Source organism: Mytilus californianus, unplaced genomic scaffold, assembly GCF_021869535.1.
Source record: "Mytilus californianus isolate M0D057914Y unplaced genomic scaffold, xbMytCali1.0.p SCAF_2, whole genome shotgun sequence".
Taxonomy (NCBI): Eukaryota; Metazoa; Mollusca; class Bivalvia; order Mytilida; family Mytilidae; genus Mytilus; species Mytilus californianus.
In genome coordinates, this window is record NW_026262668.1 from 28,223,475 (window position 1) to 28,247,934 (window position 24,460).

Here is a 24,460-nt window from a genome sequence, read left to right on the forward strand (position 1 = left end):
CATTTTGAAAACTGAAACAGAAACAGTTAATATTAGAAATGTTCACCAATACAATAAGTACAAATAGTTAATTTGTTTGAAACCATTAATTGAGTACACATTGAGTTAAAATATTACTCTTACGGTTAAGTAACAGTAAATGGACTTTGTCATAGATTTAGGTAAAATTTTGCATATAACTTAACCACGTTCAACTACCCGGTATAACTGAAAATCGAAAAAAAATAATGCTTATATCATTTTAGTTGTCTGAGATATCACTGATTGAATTCTTTCAAAATAGGTGAATATTTGTATAGAAAGCACATGAAATCGGCGAAAAACATTCTTAAATTTGTCTTAAATCATCAAATCTCCAATTTCAAGTCCATAGATTTTTCGTAAAAAAAACCATATGTTGTAGGTACATATATTTCCGTTTTAATGATGTATAATAATAATGGGGTCGCCGACTTAGTTTTTAGGGTAAACATCATTCAAAGTAGTGGTCTTGGTCTGGGTGAAAAAATACCACAAAATGTAGAAATAAGCCTAACGTTGTGTTGTTGGCCTTAAATCGTTGATTTTTGATGTTTTTCACTACCAACTAGATAACAATTTGCTATATACACCAAAACCAAGTCAGTGACCCTTTGATTATTTTATATCATTTAAAGAGGAATTTATATACCAACAACATATAGTGTTCCTATAGTTTGGAGAATGGCACCAAATTGTAAGGAATTGTCATTGTCTGAGACAACCATATGTGGATGCCGTCTTAAGCTTGGAATTATCTTCAATTTTGACATAAGTCTGTACATCAAAACTCCATTCTAATAAGATATTATCCAAATTTGAAGCGTACAAGTAATTGCACAACCTTCATCTTGAGAGTGTTAGTTTGTATGACATCCTGTTGTGACATGACGTTAATGCGCCAATATCATTGATGAAATTTTGCAGAGATTTTTTTATGCCCCACCTAGGGGCATTATGTTTTTCGGTCTGCGTCCGTTCTTCTGTTTGTCCGTCTGTACGTCCATCCATCCATCTGTCTTTTTTGATCAAGGTAGTTTTTGATAAAGTTGAAGTGCAATCAACTTGAAACTAAGTACACATGCTCCCTATGATATGATCTTTCTAATTTTAATGCCAAATTAGAGTTTTGACCCCAATTCATGGTACTAAATATATATAAAAATCAATAATTTGATCATGCTGTTGTTTACAAAGTAAAAGCAGAACATCTTATTAAAAATTAGTTGTGAATTCAAAATTTAGTGTGTTTATTAAGGGCTATTGTTTATCACAAGACACATATGCAAGATTAATTATTGCAATTTCAGAACATGTTGCATACGCATAATACTATCTAAATTTCAAATGTTAGTTTGTAATTATGTGAAAAATAAACCATAGCAATTTTCACACAATAATTTCTGAATTTACAGTATACAGCCATTAAATTAAAGAAAAATAGATAATAAATTTCACTGATGAAGTGACATGCCAATACATTTGTTATAGAAAGTAGTAAAATCTATTAATATTTTTTATTTTACAGATTTGGAGTAAATCTGACAGTCCTTGATTCTTTAGAGGAGGATTTTCTTTGTGGACTTTAAATTCATTCTAATGGAAGTTAAAATTTGTTGACAGTTAAAAATAAAAGTTCTCTTTTAATTCTGATATTTATGTTGCACACACTACAGAATTCCAGCTCATGTGAAACTAAGACAAGGATGCATCTATAAGGGTCCTGTGAAAATGTAGTAATGAAACCCATGTGAAAAAAAAGATAATTCCCAATGAACACATGAAATTGTGTAAACAGGATGTGTTGACATGCTATAAATGAATGAAAGGTGAAATGATTTACTGAAATGCACCTATTCACTGTAATATTCTCAATGATTCAATGAAATGCACAAATTCCCAGTAATATTCTCACGGTTTGATTATCTATTCAAAGAAGACTGCATAGGAAGGATACATATATCATATATCATGTTTATGCTCTACCTATGAAACTAGGGGGCATTATGTTTTCTGGTCTTCACAATATCGGTATGTTTTCAATCCATCCTAAATCAAGTTAAAGTTTTTGGTCAAGGAAGTTTACCATAGAGTTGTGGTCACATAAACTTGAAACTTAGTACACTTGTTCTTTATGATGTGAACTATTAAAGTTATATGCCAACTGAGGATTATGAACCCCCGTTTCAAGGTTCACTGAACATAAAAAATATAGTGAGAAAGGGGCCTTGTGTCTAATTGAGTCAGATTCTTGTTTAAATATTTTTTCAAAGTATTAATCAAACCACAGAAGGTATAATGATGGACATAGAGGGCTATCATGGTGGACATAAATTGTATTGCCGCCATTTATCAGAGTATGTCCCAGGTTGTACTGTAAATAAGATCTGCAAATAAACAACTGTGACAGATTGCAATAATCTATTTTTTCCTTTATCGCAATCAGTAATGTTAAAAATTCGTAAGGGTTCCGCGGAACCCAGTGTCTCGCCTACTTTTTCTGTTAATCGCAGGCTCAACAAAAATGAGGAAGTAAATCAATAAAAATATTCCTCTTGATACTATCTTTTGATTGAAAGAAGCTTCTGTCCAAGTTTGGTAAAATTCCAGGATAGTTTATGAATCTAATAAATGTTTAAAAACTTTAACTGCAGACTGAATGTAATGTTAACTGGAAGAAAACAAAATTTCCCTCTAGATACTAGCATTTGATCATAAACAAGCTTCTGTCCAAGTTTGGTACAAATCCAAAATAGTATAAGAAAGTTATTAAAATTTTAAAAACTTTAACCACAGAGTGAATATGTTGTTTCCTGGCAGAAAATCTAAGTCCATTTAAAAGTAATATACGGAAAAAATGGATTTATCTTTTTACAAAATTTCCTTCTAGATACTATCTAATGATCATAAACAAGCTTCTGTCCAAGTTTGGTACAAATCCAAAATAGTATAAGAAAGTCATTAAAATTTTAAAAACTTTAACCACAGAGTGAATATGTTGTTTCCTGGCAGAAAATCTAAGTCCATTTAAAAATAAAATAAGGAAAAAATGGATTTATTTTTTTACAAAATTTACTTCTAGATACTATCTTATGATCATAAACAAGCTTCTGTCCAAGTTTGGTACAAATCCAAAATAGTATAAGAAAGTCATTAAAATTTTAAAAACTTTAACCACAGAGTGAATATGTTGTTTCCTGGCAGAAAATCTTAAGTCCATTTAAAAGTAAAATAAGGAAAAAATGGATTTATTTTTTTACAAAATTTACTTCTAGATACTATCTTATGATCATAAACAAGCTTCTGTCCTAGTTTGGTACAAACCCAGGATAGTTTAAGAAAGTTATTAAAATTTTAAAAACTTTAACCACAGAGTGAATGTAATATTTCCCGGCAGAAAAACTAAGTCCATTTATAAGTAATATACGGAAAAAATGGAATTTTATTTTTACAAAATTTACTTCTGGGTACTATCTTATGATCATAAACAAGCTTCTGGTCAAGTTTGGTACAAATCCAGGATAGTTTAAGAAAGTTATTAAAATTTCAAAAACTTTAACCACAGAGTGAATATTTGTGGACGCCGCCGACGACGACGACGACGCCGACGGAATGTAGGATCGCTATGTCTCGCTTTTTCGACTAAAGTCGAAGGCTCGACAATAATAGTGGATTCGGGTTGTGGGTTTCTGTTTCCAAGATACAAAATAAGCCAAAACCAGATTTTAAATTTGAATTCTGCCTGTCTGTGGTTTATAATCTGATTTGAGCTCTAAAGCTGTTTTGTTAACTATATAAGGTTTATTAAGTAAGTTTAGAGATTAGATTAATGGTCAATCATAGATTATTTATGAAAATTTGGAATGAAAAGTTCTTCCATTGAATTCAAACATTGGTTTTGCAAAGCTGATTTTTTTGAGCTTTTAATGTTTCTGAGGTATAAGGCATTATGTGCTGCTGGCCTCCTTGCGACTTTTAGAATAGCAATTAAGTGTTTTTTCCGTTTCTTTGGGCTCTGTCATAATGATATGAAGGGTTTAAAACTCACTTGGCCAAAAGGGCCTGATGACCTTATGCCATCACTTTGTGTCCATCGTCTGTCTTATGTAAACTGTTCTTAAAAATCTTCTCTGAAACTGCTCAATTCATTGAAACCAAATGTATATAGTTTGTGATTTTCGTTCAGGTTGATGAACGAAAACGTTTGCCAAGTCTAAAAATAGGGGTAGAACAACAGTTTTTGCTAATATCTCTAAAACTATAGAGAAAAACTGACAAGGGTAAAAAAGTTAGCATAACAAGTTCTACCTGCTATGAAATTTTGGAAAAAAATTGTCCACCTTTTTGGAGTTATGCCCTGAAGTGTTGATTTTTTTTTTACTTTTTTGGTATTTTCCTTGCCATTGTTTCAAAAACTATAGGAGTAAAATAAAGTGAAAAATGCAAAACTAATCAGCATGACAAGATGAATCCACCCTTCAATTATAAAAACTATAGGTGGTAGATTAAGAGTGTAAATTGCAAAGAGGATCAGCACAACTAGATGTAAATACTCAAAAATGATTGGAGAAAATAGATGGACTTGTTTAGGTGTTATTGCCCATAAAATATCCATATTTTGCATTTTTGGCTGTTATGAAAAATATATGCTAGATTAAACATGTTAATTGCAAAAATTATCAGCAACACGAAGAGTAACTATAGTATGTGCATATAAAAGTCCTTATTAGCAAACTCGGAAATGTTGAACCTGGTGAGCGATACAGACAGAGGTGTGCCTCTTGTTATGTCATGAATGAATAACCATATAACCGTACTTTATGATGAAAATGATCTGTCGTTATCATAAACCAGTTAATTTGGTAGCTCAAGATACATAAATTGTATAATATGAATGACGGCAGCATTGTTATACAGAAGTTAACTAACTTTTTTCGGGTTTAAATAAGAGTGCCAAAGTTTCTTCCTTTTACTCAAAATACCGAACTGGTCAGTAGACTTGGTATGTCAGGAAAATTGTGCTACTTACTTGTTTTTAATTCTCTTTCAACTTCTGGTTGAATAGTACCTCTGATTTAGCAACAGCAGCAATACTGAAACATTGGCATCTGGGTGAATGGTACCGCTGATTATGCAACAGCCGCATTACTGAAACATTGGCTGCTGGTTAAATAAAACTTCCGGATAATGATTATCCAACAGCAGCAATACTGAAACAATGGCTTCTGAGTGAATGGTACCTCTGAAGACTTATTGTCCAACAGCAGGAATACTGAACAATTGGCTGCTAGTGGGAATGGTACATCCGGAGACTGATTACCCCCATAGTAGTAATACCGAAACAATGGCTGCTAGAATGAAGATACCTCCGTTGATCAATTATCCAACAGCAGCAATACCAAAACAGTGGCTGCTGGGTGAATGGTACCTCCGGAGATTGATTAAACAGGAACAGTAACAATTCAATGTTAGTAAAAACGTAAACTAATGATTAATAAAGTGATATTTACAAAATATTTATTGTTATACTGTATTGTATCTATGTATATATTTATATTAAACGATACAATCTTCAAAGTTGTTTGGTCCGATTAGAATAAAAATTCATGTCCAAGTATTTTTTCTGCTGAATATACTCTGATTGTTTTTTTACTTATCTTCCCTGATAAGCCCTATTTAGGTTTATTGTTTTCATGCTTCTTCCAAACCACCTGGTGAGGAGCCAACCATTCTTGTGAGAGAATAAAAAATCTCTTTAAAGAGAATATCATTAAAAGTTCAGTAGGAATAATCTAAATTTTTGTAGCTTCGAGTATATGAATTTCAATGCATTTTGAAGACAAACAAACAACAGATTATTTATCACAAATAAAGGTGCACAAAAGGAGCAGATTAATCATGACAATGTAATCAATTATTTTCTGGACAACAATTTTGTTCGTTTTTAGATAAAAAATAAAACCTATTTTCAAATCTATAATATTTTCAAATATCTGTGAAAACAATGTCGTTTCATGTGAGGCCTTTAATTAATTAATTTCTAAATCTCTGACAGAAAATGTGTAAACGGCTTGACAATGGCCTTTCCATTTCTGCTCTACATCTCAACACCACAATAATAATTCGGCATGTTTCAAAACCTCATTGCAAGTTAAAGGAAGTTTGTAGAACTGCTTTTGTGTATCAGTCTTGGCTAGATGCCAATATCGCCACATATGTGCACTAAGGCGAACAGATGCCGTGTAATATCAACATATAACTAACTTAAACGGACAATGAAATCTGACAAAAATAGTCGTGTATAGACAGAGGGTGTACTTAATACACGGTATAAGTAAATGATGCAGTTAGTTTAAAAGAGAAATTTACTTCAATGGATAGAATTATGCTTGTCTCTTAAGTTAGTTGACACTTTTTTTACTTTCAAGTAAAATTATGGCATATGGATTTTTGCTGCTATTAAAACTTGTCTTTCTGTCTGTCTAACATTAACATCACTGTCGGATTTTCTTGGTTGTCTTGAAAGACGGATGCCAAGAAAAATGATTTTTAAACATATGTCTTTCCTCTCAGCTTATCGTTAATAAAGATATCTTTCCTCACAGCTTATCGTTAATAAGGGTATTTGTTCTTCCTAACAAAATTCCGTCCGTGTATTCAACAACAAACCACACAATTAATTTTGAGTATGTGTTCGTTAATCTATCAGTAATGCTATATACACAGAAAACAAACATTTTCTGACGAGCAAAATGAATGAATTTACCATGAATCTATCACGATTTGTTTGAATTACTGAGTATTCATATTAGATTTCCTTTATTTATACCGTTTCTTAATTCTTTTTAATGTTAAGATAAGGAAATATGGTATGATTTCCAATGCGACAACTATCCATTTGTCCACATGACGTTGATTTAAGCCACTATAGGTCACCGTACGACCTTCAACAATAAACACCCCCATACCGTATAGTCAGCTATGAAGCCCAACACGACAACATGTTACTATAGTAATTATTGAGTGTTTTCGTTAATGGCCCTGTTATATTAGGCGGTCATTAATATGGTCAATAAGAAATCAACCATTTCTTAATACATTTATAAATCAACTAAACAGAGGAAATATTGTATTAGGGGAAAACAGTGCCTATAACAGCCAACAGGGCATTATTTCGATGCCATTATGGATAAAACCTGTTCTTATGACTTTTTCAAACATTTAATATCAAACAAATAGCTTCATTTACATTAGATAGTTGAAAGTAGTAATAACTACAATTCACAGTATATTTTTACATTCAAACTTCTCATGTAAACTTGTGAATATATATCCTCAAATCCAAGGAAATTTATTGACATAACTGGTAAAGATTATACTTAATCCAGGGATAAGCTGTTTTTCTCAACAGGTGATATTTAAAATACTGGACATGAAAGAGCTGAATGCGAAATAAATATAAAAACATTTCTGAAGTTATTTTTATTCGACAAATGATTATAGATTCGAGTAAAGTGGTCCATGAAAACATCATGCATTTTGAGTCGTTTCGTAATAACTGGTTTTATTCATAAAGGACCGCCGTTAGCCCTGTTGACTGTAAAAGGCGCTGTTTGTATTTTAGTCAAATCTGGGCATTTAAGCAATAATTTACTTTGTTGATTAACAAATTTTAATATTCACAAATAGATTTGAAACATTGGTTACTTTAGCCTTTTGAACGCTTCGGGAGAATGCCTGTGGTGTGCAATGAACAAATTTTATGGAGTTTTTGCCTCCTGTGTAAAACAGTTTCATTTGTTTTTCGTTGTGTTTCAAACCTCAAACAACTTGTGAGACCTGCATAATAATTTACATCTCGGAACTTGCTTTTTATAAGGATTTTATTGTAATTTTGTTCCTTATTTGTTGTTTTCCATTTTTCTTCCATATGACCTTTATCTACGACTTGATGAATAGCACGAACAGTTTTAGAAAAGTCGATAGTACTAAAATTTAACATTCTTGCATGCAACAATAAAAAGTTATCATATGCCACCCGACCTATCACCAGATCAGGTAAAACGTCCCATGGATAAGATGGGTCAGTGAAAAAATAGTCCTCAGCATCTGAACGGAAGAGAATCCCTCGCTTTTTCGATACATGGATTAAGGACTTAAACGATCCAGCTTCTTCTGTGCTTACATTTGCAACATCTGTCCTTCTTCCTGTAGCCATGGTATGTGTATAGTTAAACCTGGAGTTGTTTTTAAGAAATTGAAGGTTTTCCGTTAATTCATTTGTAAATAAAATATCAGAGTTTGCAAATCCTATGAACGAAGCATTATAACGTTTGGTCACTGCCATGTACATGAACTTAAGGATGGGTGTACCTGATTGGGAAACGTATTCTACAGGCAAAACATCCCAACCCGCTTCTGTAAACTCTTCTTCTAACTGAGGACTGTTTGTGAATAATACTGATTTCACGTTTCTACCAAGGGAAGGCCAGTTTCGTTTTGTATTGTTATGAACAACAAACCTTTTTGCTGATGGCACAAATGACGTAAAAATGACGTAATCATATACAACAGATGTTTCAAAAGCATCTGAGTATAAATCCCATATAAATTTACGATGCTTGTTGTTTATCATATATTTGGCAAGGATAGTGTCCTTTTTAAAAATGCTGACTAAATATTCCAGGGACCTGCTCCATTTTAAGATAGGTATACGGATTACTATTCCATTCAAAATAAAACAAAACACAAATAATGCAAAAGTCATCTTTTGAAGTGTAGTGTTCCATGCCATCAGTCTGCATCTGAAACTATACAGAAATACACAGAATTACACAACATAGTATCATGTATCTGGCAAAACATTTCGGAATTTTGGTTCCACAATGCTCTTCAACTCGAACTTTATTCGGTCTTTTAGATTTTTTTGAATCATGCGTAACTAAATAGTCTTTTGTAGACGATACACGCGTCTGGCGTACAAAATGTAAACCTGGTATCTACATTATCTATGATCAGTTTATTTATATCTTTGTGGAGCAAGTATTTAATTACTAGAACTATATATCAATGAAACATCGATTTCAGAGTGCTAAATTTTGAAAAACATATGAACTCAAGACGATATTAAGTTCGTCGATCAGGAAAGTATTGTTGAAGATTAAAACTCAGTTTCAATCGGAATACTATGTAATTAGATAAGATGCTAGGTATTCCTAGTTCTCGATAAAAACCAACAAAATAAATCGATCAAGAAGGGGATAGATACGATAAACGATGCATATCTATCTATAAATCTATTTACAACCCTTTAAACGAATGGAACATAGCAGTTGTTTAGAATGCACAGCAAATGTAATGTTCGTGTTTCCGGGCAAAAATTGAAAAATATTACAATTTTATCGAAACAAGCTGTGTCTCAGGTTACAAAAATGAGAATCATCAAGGCACTAGTTGTAAATTAAACCTGTTCCTAACTGTGCCAGTACCATTTAGATATACATAAAAAGAAACAAGATAAAAGAAGAATATGTCCATGGGACACAAGATGCCCCCGATTGTAAATATGCAAGAGTCAATGTACTAATTTAAAACTATTGACGTTTTGTTTTCTGTCCAACTTGATAAAGGAGGATAAAACAAGAACGGTGATATTTTCATAACATTTGGTTTAAGTAAAGTTAAAGGGCGGTAAGGCAAATTTGTCAATTTTTTCCATTTATAAAGGTAAAATACTCGAGAACGGTGAAAGTAACGCCACCCAAATTCAATCTTGATCTGTGTTTGGTGGTAATAGGCATTGTTTATAAGTATCAGAACATTTGGTTGTGGCTAAGTAAAGTTAGAGTGACGAAACAACAAATTCAGCATTTGTTCATGAATAAATGTACATATCTCAAGAACGGTGAAAGTGACGCCACCAAAATTCAAACTTAATCTGTGTTTGGTTGAATAAGCATTGTGTATCAGTTTAATAACATTTGGTTGAGGCAAACTAAAGTTAGAACCAATTTCGAGTCTATGTACGTACGGACGTATGGACGTAGAGACGAACAATGGGTAAACCTTAATCCCCTTTCGCATAGCGGCGTGGGCATAAAAAGTCAAGCAAATGTAGGCCAAACAAGTATTCGAATTAAACTCATTTTTGGAAGAGAGTTTTAAAGCATGGACGGAATTAAAAAAGAAACTTTTTTCAATTGATGAAAAATATTTCTGTGACAGACTCTTTTTGGGAAAAGGAAAATAGGAAAATAGGTATTACATCTTTATCTCTTAAGACTAAGCAGAAATGTTATTTAACACCACAAAAATTTCAATACTGTTTTCAATATAAAATAATACATAGAATTTTAGACTTTTTAAAAATTCAAAATTAAGATGAAACAAACAAACAAATGTATTTTCTGTTTTGAAGTTGCTTGAGATAATGAGCACATATTTTGAACATGTCATACAATATCAGAGTTATGGTGAACACCGAATAAAAGTATTTATAACCGATTACAAATAATAATCCAATTGGATGTCAAAGAATGTTCTTTAAAAAAAGCCACTTTACATGGCCAACATCTGCTTGGACCACTGGTTTCTTATACTATAATGTTTTTACTATCACATTTTAATTTCTTGTTAGAGGACATATTTCCTAATTTACATCACCACGTTTTATTTTGGCAACAATTTCATTTTTTGTTTTGTTTCGTTTTTGCTTTTTCGTATAGTTTACATTCATAATTCGCTGTGCATATGAAGTTTTCTTCATCATTTTACTTGATGTCTAGGGAATATTTTTTTTTATCGATTTCATTTTTTCTTCTTATAATGTAGCATTTGTATATAATTAGACTTAATCCATATCTCAGATTAATATCTTAGATATAAAAATAAATCGTACTTATCTTACAAATGTCGAGTGATATATTCATAAAGTAAAATGTTAAACCTAAAAATAATGATTCAATACAAAAGTCGGAACCACCCTAACATAAAATGTAACAAATAAATCACGAATACCATTTTTGTATACAAGTACTTGTACTGATAATAGTTTTAGATACAGTATAAGTACATCATTGCCCTTTAATTATATCTAAGCATATATATAGGTAACAGCTGTAATAATTTTGTAAAAAAACAGCATTTCAATATTAGATATATATATAGTCGAATAAAAAATATAAATACATCTTCATGAATTTATAAAAATATAAAAATATATAAAAATATCACTCCACAACTGTGAATCGAGAACAAAGTCATGGAGTAATATCAATAAAATAAATCTGGCAAAGAAGTCAAATATGTACTGTCAAAACTTAGCCCGACCATCACACTGAAGCGTACAAAAACAATTCAAACATTTAGACAACCATGGGGCACGTCGAGGTATATGTTAGATAACTTGGCAGGAAATAACGTATGTATAGGCCAAATATGTCTGATAGACTATGTATTCCTTTGATCCATACCATTCATACGGCTAACTACAAAATGACAAGCCCTATTTAGGTTTAATGTATTCATGCTCCTTCGAAGTGATTTTTTTTTGCTGCTATTAAAACTTGTCTGTCTAACATTAACACCACTGTCGGATTTTCCTGGTTGCCTTGAAAGACGGAAGCCAAAAAAATGAGTTAAAACATATGTTTTTCCTCACAGCTTATCGTTAATAGAAGTATATGTTCTCCTCAAAAGATTCCATCCATGTACACATACAACAAACATTTAATGATGAGAAACATGAAACGATTTTCAATTAATCTATCACGATTTGTTTGAATCACTGAGTATTAATATTAGTTTTTTCCTTTATTTATAACTTTTTTTAATTCTTTATAATGTTAAGATAAGGAAATATGGTATGATTTCTAATAGACAACCATCCATTTGTCCAAATGACGTGCATGTAAGCCACTACAGGTCACAATACGACCAATGAGCAAAACCCATACCGTACAGTCAGCTGTGAAGACCGTCACGACAACATAATACTATTGTAATTATTTGGTGTTTTCATAATGGCCCTGTTATATGAGGCGGTCATTAACATTGTCGATAAGAAAACACCCATTGCTTGATACATTTATAAACCAATTAAATAGAGGAAATATTGTATAGGGGAAACAGTGCCTATTACATCCAACAGGGCATTATTACGGGGCCATTATGAATAAAACCAGTTCTTATGTCTTTTTTCAGACGTTTAATATTAAACAAATAGCTTTATTTACATAAATTACTTGAAAGTATTAATAACTACAATTCACACTTTATTTTCACATTCACGTTCGTTAAATAATTTACCTGACATGAAAGAGTTGAATGAGAAATAAACATAAAAATATTTCCTGAACTTACTTTTATTCGACCAATGAGTATAGACTCGAGAAACGTGGTCCATGAAAACTGGCAGTCATCATGCATATTGAGTCGTTTCGTAATAATTATAGAATAACTAATCGAAGAATTAAAATAGAGAAAAATATTCAACGAGTGATCGAACATGCCAAGAAACCCTCGCTCAAAACTCCGGTGGACCTCATACGGCACCCATTAGTAGATAAAGATTTGATTTCATTCAATAAATTAGATTATGACCTGCATATACGTGTCGCTTAGAACACGGCAATGTACCAAATGGTCAATATTAATCATCCGTGTAATTTATTCTATGGGATGTTTGCAAACTTTCAACGGAGGCAATTTCTTGGCATGAACACATTAATTCACGAATACGCGTAGCGCATGAGTTAATTATCGGTGTTGTTCGGTCACGAGTTGAATATTTTTCGATATTTTAATTCTTTGATTAGTTATTTTTTTTATTACATTGACAATGGGATTTTTAGTGGAATTAAAGTAGAAAATGTAAGGAACTATATCTTTTTCTACGCATTCACAGTTGCAATGTCTTGGCAACATTCATTGTTGTTTGACGTCAGAGGAGTGAAATAACCGAGTTTATTTTACATGTGAAATTATCGGTTTTTTTATTTTACTGTGAAATTACGGTAATTCATTGCAAGCAATGCGATAACTGGTTTTATCCATAAAGGCCCCGTAATAATGCCCTGTTGGCTGTAAAGGGCACTGTTTTGATTCTAATTAAAACTGGGCTTTTAAACAATAATTAAATTCGGTGGTTAATATTATTTTTTATTCACAAACATCTTTGAAACATTGGTTACATTAGCCATTTGAACGCTTCATGAGAATGCCTGTGGTATGCAATGAACAAATTTTATGGAGTTTTTGCCTCCTGTGTAATACAATTTCATTTGTTTTTCGTTCTGTTTCAAACCTCAAACAACCTGTTGTACCTGCATAATAATTTACATCTCGGAACTTGCTTTTTATAAGGATTTTATTGTAATATCGTTCGTTATTTGTTGTTTTCCATTTGTCTTCCATATGACCTTTATCTACCACTTGATGAATAGCACGAACAGTTTTAGAAAAGTCGATAGTACTAAAATTTAACATTCTTGCCTGCATGAATATAAAGTTGTCATATGCCACCCGACCTATCACCAGATCCGGTAGAGCGTCCCATGGATAAGATGGGTCAGTGAAAAAATAGTCCTCAGCATCTGAACGGAAGAGAATCCCTCGCTTTTTCGATACATGGATTAAGGACTTAAAAGATCCAGCTACTTCTGTGCTTACATTTGCAACATCTGTTCTTCTTCCTGTTGCCATGGTATGTGTATAGTTTAACCTGGAGTTGTTTTTAAGAAATTGAAGGTTTTCCGTTAATTCATATGTAAATAAAATATCAGAATTTGCAAATCCTATGAACGAAGCTTTATAACGTTTAGCCACTGCCATGTACATAAACTTAAGGATGGGTGTACCTGATTGGGAAACGTATTCTACAGGCAAAACATCCCAACCCGCTTCTGTAAACTCTTCTTCTAACTGAGAACTGTTTGTGAATAATACTGTTTTCACGTTTCTACCAAGGGAAGGCCAGTTTCGTTTTGTATTGTTATGAACAACAAACCTTTTCGCTGATGGAACAAATGACGTAAAAATGACGTAATCATACACAACGGATGTTTCAAAAGCATCTGAGTGTAAATCCCATATTAGTTTACGATACTTTTTGCATACCATATCTTTGGCAAGGATAGTGTCCTTTTTAACAATACGCACTAAATATTCCAGGGACCTGCTCCATTTTAACATAGGCATACGGATTACTATTCCATTCAAAATAACACAAAACACAAATAATACAAAAGTTAATTTTTTAAATGTAGTTTTACATGCCATCAGTCTGCATCTGAAACTATACATAAATACACTGAATAACACAAAATATTATCATTTATTTGGCAAATATTTAGGAATTTTTGTTCCACAATGCTCAACTTCGTAATTTATTTTACCCTTTCAACATTTTGTATTCGAGCGATACTGATGAGTCTTTTGTAAATGTATTAATTAGCTACGATGCAACGTAATCCTAGTTCTCGATAAAAAAAAACAAAAAAACACCGAAATCATCGATCAAGAAGGGGATAGATACGATAAACGACACAATTCTATCTATGTGTGGAAATTAGATCTATTTAAAACCTACATGTATAAAGAATCGAAATATACTCATCATAATAGAGCTAAGGTTATCTACTCCTTAGTAAAAAAAAACTTAGTATTTCAAAAATTTAAAGTTTTGTCGACAGTTAATTTATAATTATGACCATATCAATGATAATTCATGTCAACACAGAACATAGCAGGTGTTTAGAATCCACTGCAAATGTAATTTTTGTGTTTCTTGTCAAAATTTTAGATACGGCTTGAAAGATTCTTCTTCAATCATTTTCAAAAGAGAAAAAGTCATCAGTAAATATGGTCATATATTAGAAGAGAAAAAAAAGTTGTAAGAGGCTTAATACTAAGTTTAGTTCGAATAATATACATCTAAATAATGAAATTCCCGATATGATGCGGGCGATCAATGCATGCATAGCCAGGAGACGCTTACCCTGTCGACGCGACCTATTCACTCGTTTTGAAGTTCTTGTGATTCTTTCAGCTTTTTTGCTACCCTGATTTGTCTTCTTAATCGATTTATGAGATTAGACCATCGATAAAGAACTGTTGCCTTAATTGATATAAACAAAATTAATGATAGCGTAAAAGAATCTTTGAAAGGTGAGATCACTTAAATATAGTGAATTAACAAAGGTTTTGCAAAGAATGAAATATATGCTAAGCCCTGAATCAGATTGTTTTTTGAATAAATCTTTTCGATAAATATATGAAAATTCGCTTTCAGATCTATTATTGATGGTTATAAAATTTGAAATTTGTCAATATGACAAAGAAACATTATCATATCTTATATGCCAAAGGAAAATAAACAAAGACAGTTCATGATTATCAAGGTTATCGAACATCACATAGCCTAGCACATTATCAAAAACAGCGATCAAACAGGTTTCATTCCTGGTAGATATGTTTGTAGAAGCAATTAATCGTCTCATATAAGATATTTTATTCTATAGAGAATTGAATGACATGCCAGGTCTTCTCCTTCTCGTGTAAAAATGCTTTTGATAGAGTATCATTGTATTTCTAAACAAAATATTAGACATTTGCTTAATTTTGACCCCTTTCTTAAACACTGGATAAGGACCTTGTACACAAATATTAGTTCAGCGTTTTCAAAAACTTTTTCTGTCTGAATTATTTGAGTTCAAGAGAGATTGTTGATAAGGTGATCCTTTATCTCCGAACAATGTCCCCTTATGTGTAGACATTCTTGGAAAATTAATTAAAAAAAAGGAATTAAAGGAATTCAAACAGATGATGCAGAATATTTTATCTCCCCATATGCAGATGAAAATTCAATAAAACTTGACGGTTCATCACAATCTCTGGATGCATCATTTCGCTTACTGTAAAAGAATGCTGATTTTTTGGGTCTCAGTATAAACTTGGACACGACGAAGTTTTGGAAATTATGTGTTTCAATTGGGGACATGAGATGGGTTCCAACAAGTTTAAAATATTAAACATACACTGTTCTGTCTACTTGCAAGGAATGGAATTTTGAACCATAATCTAACACAATCTAACAATAAAGGAAATTGAAAATATATTACACTTTGGTCTAAACAAGTTGTGTATCAGGTTAAATAAATATGAATCATCAAGACACTAGTCATTGTAAATTAAACATGTGCAAAACTGTACCCACACCATTTAAAAATGCATAAAAAGAAAAAAAGATAAAAGAAGAATGTGTCCATGGGACACAGATGCCCCTGATTGTGAATGTGCAAGAGTCAATGTACTAATACGTTTTGTTTTCTTAGAAAATTGATAAGGGAGCATAACACATTTATAAATGGACATAACTCATAACTCAAGAACGGTGAAAGTAACGCCACCCAAATTCAAACTTTATCAGTGTTTGATGGAATAAACATTTTACTCTTAACAACAATCATAAAAATCCTATTTCTCGTATCAAACATAAACTAAAAGAACTAGCCAAGGAATTTGTTTTTGTCCCGGCTGATAAAGCTGCTAATAATATCATTGTAGTTTGACGTAAATTTTACATTGAGGTTCTGCAAAAGGAAATCACGAATTCACCAACATTCCAACTGACTTCATTTTCAGAAAACGAGATCTGTAACAAACATAAACTTTTAGCTACTTCTTTACAAGCAGAACCAAATACAATGACAGTCCCAACTATATACTGGCTTCCGAAGCTACACAAATCACCTTACAAATATAGATTTATTTCGTCTTCAAGTCATTGTTCCACTACTAAATTGTCTATTCTACTTAATAGTACACTTGGTACAATCAAAAACCTGATGATAAATTGTTCAAATAAGGCCTTTGAAAATAGTGGAATTAACTACTTTTGGAGTGTCAAAAACTCGTTGGAAGTACTTGATAAATTGCATGTATATATTGGTGATTTTGAATCTGTTCAAAGTTTTGATTTTTCTACCCTATATACCACTTTGCCTCATATTCTTATTAAGAAAAAATTCACCTACCTAATTAAATGGGCATTTAAAAAGTCGGAATGCGAATACATATGTTCAAACTCTTTTAGGTCATTTTTTAGTAGCAACAAACAAAAGAGCTATGTCAATTGGACATGCTTTGATACTATATCTGCCCTTGAATTTTTACTTGATAACATTTTTGTTCGCTTTGGAGATTCCGTATATCGTCAAGTTATCGGAATTCCAATGGGGACTAACTGTGCACCACTTATTGCGGACCTGTTTTTGTATTGTTATGAGTTACAATTTATGACTGAAATCAGCAAAGACCCATCGAAACAACATCTGATACAAAAATTTACCAATAATTTTAGATATTTGGATGATATATTGGCTCTCAATAATGACGACTTCAGTATGTATACTAAAGAAATTTATCCTGTTGAACTTACTTTAAATAAAGCTAATACTAACAATGACCACTGTCTTTTCCTCGATCTTGATATCTATATCATTAACGGGAAGCTTAATACAAAAATTTATGATAAAAGAGATGATTTTTCATTTCCTATCGTTAATTATCCATTTTTAGATGGTGACGTTCCCTTGTCACCATCTTATGGTGTTTATATATCTCAACTTGTACGATTCGCTCGTGTATGTAACAACGTATTAGATTTTAGCGAGAGAAATTTATGTATTACTGAAAAATTATTACACCAGGGTTTTCGATATCATAAACTAGTCAAAACATTTACTAAATTTTATCATCGGTATAAGGACATCATTCGTAAATATAACTCAACATGCAGACATCTTATACGTTCGGGTATTTCACATCCAATCTTTTATGGTAATATTCTTTACAAAGCACAAAAATGTCAGTATTCACCTCAAAAGCTAACAAAACCTTTAAACAGACTTATTAAGAAGGGATATAGTTACGATACTGTTGTCAGGTCATTAAAGATTGCATATTTTGGCGTTAATATTGATTCACTTATAGGGTCTTTGCATCGGAATTAAACATATTTATTCTAAAACCAGTTGTTGGCATGACACGGGTTATGTTCTTGTCATATATTTATGATGGTATAATACTAAACCCCTAACAGGAGGGATTGTGCCTGATATTCATATGATGAAGACATAATCTTTCAATCAGTTTAATTGAGGTCTGGAGCTGGCATGTCAGTAACAGCTAGTAGTCTGTTGTTATTTATGTATTATTGTCACATTTTGTTTATTTTCTTTTGTTTCCTATTCTGACATCGGACTCGGACTTCTCTTAAACTGAGTTTTACTGTGCGTACTGTTGTACGTTTGATTTTTCTACATTGGGTAGAGGTATAGGGGGAGGATTGAGATCTCAAAAAACATGTTTAACCCCGCCGCATTTTTGCGCCTGTCCAAAGTCAGGAGCCTCTGGCCTTTGTTAGTCTTGTATCATTTTTAATTTTAGTTTCTTGTGTATAATTTGGAGTTTAGTATGACGTCCATTGTCACTGAACTAGTATACATATTTGTTTAGGGGCCAGCTGAAGGACGCCTCCGGATGCGGGAGTTTCTCGCTGCATTGAAGACCCATTGGTGGCCTTCGGCTGTTGTCTGCTCTATGGTCGGGTTGTTGTCTCTTTGACACATTCCCCATTTCCATTCTCAATTTTATAACATGTATAAGTTTCAAAACATTTGGTTTTGTCAAAGTAAAGTTAAAAATGAAACGGAAAATTCAGCATTTTTTCATGTATAAAGGTACATAACTCAAGAATAGTGAAAGTAACACCACCCAAATTCAAACTTGATCTGTGTTTGATGGAATAAGCATTGTGTATAAGTTTCATAACTTTTGGTCTAGGCAAACTAAAGTTAGAGAACGGAAACCAATTTCGAGACCTATGTACGTACGGAGGTATGGACTTACAGACGGACAAGGGTAAACCTTAATCCCCCTTCGCATAGCGGCGGAAGCATGAAAAGTCAAGCAAACGTAGGTCAAACAAGTATGCGAATAAACACATTTTGAGAAGAGAGTTTTAAAGTATGGGCTGAATTACAAAAGAAACTTTTTCAAAAAATGAAAAAAAAAATGTTTGTTACACTCTTTTTGGGAAAAGGAAAATAGGAAAATAGATATTATATCTATATCTCTTATGACTGAGCAGAAATGATTATTTTAACACCACACAATATTCAATACTTCACTGGTTTCAATATAGAATAACACATACAATAAAAGGCACTTTTTAATCCAACATTAAGATGAAACAAACATACTACTGTACTTTCTGCAATTAAGTTGTTGGAGATATTGAGCACATATTTTGGACATATCATTTAATATAAGATTTTTGGCGAACACTCAATGAAAGAATTTATAACCGAACACAAATAATAATCAAAAGAAAAATAAGCCACTTTACATGGCCAACATCTGCTTGGATCCATGGTTTGTAATGACAAAAGGTTTTAACTATCACATTTTAGTACTAATAGACAACTTTCGAGTTCGTTGCATTTCCGTCAAAAATTTTGGTTTTAGTGAACATCATTTGTGCATTTAGGGGCGATTTTAACTTTTGTTTTGTTTCGTTTTTGCTTTTCATATAGATAACCTTATGCGTTCATAATTAAATACTACAAAAGAAAACCATCCATGTAAGCAATTATTTTTGCTTGGTTTTATGACATCTTTCTCCTTTGCATATATTATGCTGTTGACAATAACCATAATTGTTTTCATTTCCCTCTTAAAATGTATCGTCCTTTACGGAAATGTACTGTGAAATTATAGATAAGCATTTTATGTGTTTCTTAATAATGTAAATAACTGTTATAACAATTAAGTACTAACAATATTTCATTGCCTTAATTATTTTTTATTTGTATCGAGACCGGAATACGGTATCGGTACTTCCTGTATCTTATAAAGTATGATACATTAAAAAACATCAGGAAATATTTGCCGTAAACTGATGTTTATAAGTAGCGATTGTTATGGAAAGCCGTTTTACTATTTATTCCAAATATAGGATATCTCATATAATATATAAGATATCTCATATAATATATAAGATATCTCATATAATATATAAGATATCTTATATAATCTAGTTTTTATAAGATATCTTATATACTTATAAGATATCTTCTAAAGTTTATAAGATATCTTATAAAGTATATAAGATATCTTATAAATATTTTTTATAAAAGATTTTTTATATACTTTATTAGATATCTCATTTATTTTATAAAATATCTTATATAGTTTATAAGATATCTCATATATTTTATGAGATATCACATGTAATTTATAAGATATCTTATAAAGATAATTATATGAGATATCTTATAAATTCAGTATATAAAAGGTTTTCATGTTGCCTTCATTTGTATTTTGATTGGCAACATACTTCGTAAACTTCGCAATCATATACTTAGATTGAAACCCCAATAGTTTGATAGAAATCAATTAGTATATATTAGGCCTGAAACCACAATAATCATCCCTTGAGGTTCAAACTCTCTCAAGCGAGGCTCACCAAAGATGGATTTTGCTATTTTTTTGTGTCCCTTTTGATTCCTCAAGTATATAAGTTTAATACTATATTATATACAATTGGCTTTCAAACTTTTTTATTACCTAATAAAGATTATTTTACTGTTTTATTAATATTTCTATATTATTTGCTATTTTTTTGCCATTTTTTGTTCCATGGTCTATTGCACTGGAAATTATCGTTCTATTGCACCTGTGTGCAGTCTATTGCACTGACCTGTTATGACCTCTTATTCTGAAATCTGATTAGTTGAAAGGTATTCATGTTGTCCAATCAAATTGGGTCTTTTAAACGTTCTTGGGTTTATTGTTTTGGTTGTACATGTATGCTCCTTACACATTATAATTAATACAGTTGTTACTTTCATGTGTTTTATTTCTGAGAATTTGTTAGAACTGACTCAGTATGTATTAGGTAATAAAACAGTTATTGAATGTGTAACAGTGCAATAGATCAAAATATATTTCCCTCGGTATGAAGATCATCTCATTGTTCTATTGCCCTCAGCCGTTGGCTTCGGGCAATAGAACAATGAGCTGATCTTCATACCTCGGGAAATATATTTTGATCTATTGCATAGTTACATATTAAATAACTGTATATTATTTGATTGTTTTGATGACACATTTGTAACATTCATTTCTTGCATTTTTTGGGCAAAATACTCATTTTTATCCTGTTTTGGACAATGATATTTTGTTATTTCTTTCTAGGCCAGAATAGTTACAAAATCATCCTCCCCAGAGTATCAAATAAGTGTCTCTTAAGTACATATTGGTCACAATTTTTAAATATGGAAGGCGGTGTAACTATTCTATAATGGTACAGATACCCAAGGGTCTTGGCCAAATCCTGGATCCAGGTCGACAAATATTGTCAACCTCAGGATCTTGGCCAAATTCTGGCTCCAGGTCGACATATGTTGTAAACTTAAGGATCTTGGCCACATTCTGGCTCCAGGTCGACATATGTTGTAAACCTAAAGATCTTGGCCAAATTCTGGCTCCAGGTCGACATATATTGTCAACCCAAGGATCTTGGCCAAATCCTGGTTCTAGGTCGAAATATATTGTCCACCCAAGGATCTTAGTCAAATCCTGTTTCCAGGTCGACATATATTGTCAATATTTTTTTTTATAATGCGTTATTTTTTTTAAATGAAGTGCGTCAGGTAAAAGAGGTAGGGTTAATTTCCCCTGATTTTTTTTTTCATTCGCAAAGTCAAAATCCGACTTGTTGAGAAATAAGCCATAATGTGTAGTAGAAACTCAAAGTATATACACACATGAAGCTGTCATGCGGTTGCTTAGAAATAAAAAAAATGAATACATTTTGAAAATTATGGAATAAATCAAGGGGAAATTGGCCCTACTTAAAGTTGGATGTACAATTGGACTAAAGCTTTGTTTTAAAAAGGCATCATATTTCAAGAGAACCGATATTGCAATTTCTAATGGTCACAATCTTGAGAAGAAACATGCATAGTTCGTGGTTGATGATTATGATATTGGACAATTAATGATCAAGGTTCCTCTATTTTTGGTCTGAAAGTACAGGCAATATAAAGGCCTGAAATAATCGAGTCGATTATTAACAATATTGTGGGGATCATTTTTATGATTAAAGATTTTGACATGGTCTGTTTAAACGCCATATAAGTCGAAATCTTCTGAAAGAGCTATTTTATATATATTGTTTCAATATTCATAGATTATTGTTTTCATAGATCTTGAAACGAAGTTACTATAATACTAGTAACATAATTGAAACCCTATTCCTCATTGTGAAAAATCTGTATCCTCAAAAAGTAAGATCTTTTTCAAGTCGCATATCTACCAATTGGCCATTGGCTTGATTTTCGATTGTAAAAACCCTGCAGTCGCTGTGGAGATGATGTTTCCTGCATCAGTTTACTTGATGTCTAGTTATATTGTTTTATCGATTTCATTTATTCTTCTTATAATTTAAATTTGATATACAATAAGACTAAATCCATATCTAAGATTGATATCTTAGATATAAAAACAATAAATTGTACTTTAGTTATCTTAGATATGTCAAGGAATATATTCATAAAGTAAAATATTTAACCATAAAAAGATTGATATAACACAAAAGCCGGAACCACTCCAATATAAAATGTAGCAATTAAATCACGAATAATATTTCTATATACTAGTACTTGTACTGATATTAGTTTAAGTTACTGATTTAGTACATCATTATTCTTTAATCATATCTAAACCCCAAGGGTGACTGGGGAATATAAATATGGTCACTACAGGTCTCCTTCCATGTTCTTCCGACCGGCAGTAAAACCCTTGCCAAAGTGGGGCGTCCGTTGGGCTGTGGGATGTACAAGTACGCAGCCACGTCCGGTCAGAATGGGTACGTTAAATCCGATGCCTCGTGTAGAGAGGGTGACTCGTTCTCTGCACGTTTGGGAACCCTTGTAACAACTCTTTGAAGGGTCCGTAGGTGGCCTATTACAAGGAAAATTTTCTGTCCCTATCCAATATACCCTTATTTTCCTGTGGCATTCTAAATTTCCCCGACCTTCTTCCCGCACGGCTTCTACTACATGCCCTACCTTTTGTATTTATTGTTAATTTGTTCTCGTCCTGAATATGCATGAAATATTTGCCACTGGACTTTAAGCAACCAAAGATCAATCAATCAATCATAATTATATCTAAGTATAGGTAAGAGCTGTCATAATGCATAATTTTTATTTTGTCAAACACTGCATAATTATATTAGATTATATAATAGCATAAAAAGTAAAACCTATCTGAATAAATTTAAAAACATATAAAAATTAATAAAAATTAATAAATCTTAAAAACAGATTTAACTCAATGAGCCATTGCTACACACTTCTCTTCTTATAAAGTGTTCACTTTATACTGTTAGTAATTGAATAAGTCATTTTCCACTTATATATATACGTCTTTAAACATTTGCGCACATATACTGATATAAGAGTTGACATTTCATTTCGGCTGAAAAAAACAGCCTTCGTCAGTGTCAATGTGTCTATCAAATGTAATACAATACTATTGTTTATGTTTGAAAATAACTCGGTAAAAAAATATGTACATGTATATCATAGTGCCAAGAGTGTAGCTTTGGTTCTTTACTTCCTTCACAACCAGGGCTGGAACCTATACTTTTGGGTTTTTTTAACGACCTTGACTGGCTATACAGCCCTCGCAAGGTCGGGCCTTTCCCTCTTACTTATATGACAAGACCACCTATTATTGCACAACCGCTTTTCTCCTCCTCTAATTATAGCTGATTTATATACATGTATATATTCACAACCAAGTCTAAATTGAAAACAACGTTCAAACCTATGATTGCGTTGGATAAAAACCGCAATTTGTATACGTGTGCATGCAAAACAAATTTCTTGTTAGAGGGGTCTAAAAACAACACAAACAACAATTTCCAAAAAAGTTAAAAAATATATTTTAACAAAACGCATTTGACTAACAGGTCGAACAACAAATGTATTTAAACCCTGCCGACTGCCATTGGCGATTACCAAATAAACGGATCACCAGGTGTAATAAATGGATCTTATTTATAAATTAATACCAAACAGAAAACAATAAACTTGCGGCAAAGATGGTATACCGCAAACAAAAGGTGCAAAGATTTTTGTACACCATATCCGGATTTCGACAATTAATGTCTCTTCAGTGATGTTAGGAATCGAAACGGTATTTGGAAGGCCATACAATTTACCTCAATTTAGGATAGACTCTTGAATTTTGAGGAGTCAAAATAGGATGAACGGATCATATAAACCCGAAGGCAAATATTATACAAGCTCAAACGAAAAAATATAAACAAGTCTTGGACCTGTACAGGAAGTTTTATCTAGCACTAATT

At 32.1% G+C, this 24,460-nt stretch overlaps 3 protein-coding genes across 6 annotated transcripts in view; 1 reads left to right on the forward strand and 2 right to left on the reverse strand.

The window, feature by feature from the left end:
- LOC127729611 (uncharacterized protein C05D11.1-like) overlaps positions 1-1,665 on the forward strand; it is a 44,094-nt gene extending 42,429 nt beyond the window's left edge. The window contains exon 23 of the mRNA XM_052237455.1: positions 1,547-1,665. Within this exon, the coding sequence (XP_052093415.1) occupies positions 1,547-1,607 (61 nt within the window). The 3' untranslated portion in view covers positions 1,608-1,665. The remainder of the gene's footprint in view (positions 1-1,546) is intronic.
- Positions 1,666-7,217: 5,552 nt separating this feature from the next.
- The window catches only part of LOC127729623 (uncharacterized), a 113,615-nt gene continuing 96,372 nt past the window's right edge, over positions 7,218-24,460 (reverse strand). For all 3 annotated transcript variants that reach the window (XM_052237475.1, XM_052237474.1, XM_052237473.1), the window contains exon 2: positions 7,218-8,828. In XM_052237475.1, coding sequence (XP_052093435.1) covers positions 7,727-8,812 — 1,086 coding nt within the window. In that variant the 5' untranslated portion in view covers positions 8,813-8,828 and the 3' untranslated portion in view covers positions 7,218-7,726. The remainder of the gene's footprint in view (positions 8,829-24,460) is intronic.
- The window catches only part of LOC127729624 (uncharacterized), a 102,515-nt gene continuing 91,224 nt past the window's right edge, over positions 13,170-24,460 (reverse strand). For both annotated transcript variants that reach the window (XM_052237477.1, XM_052237478.1), the window contains one exon: positions 13,170-14,311. In XM_052237477.1, the coding sequence (XP_052093437.1) occupies positions 13,210-14,295 (1,086 nt within the window). In that variant the 5' untranslated portion in view covers positions 14,296-14,311 and the 3' untranslated portion in view covers positions 13,170-13,209. The remainder of the gene's footprint in view (positions 14,312-24,460) is intronic.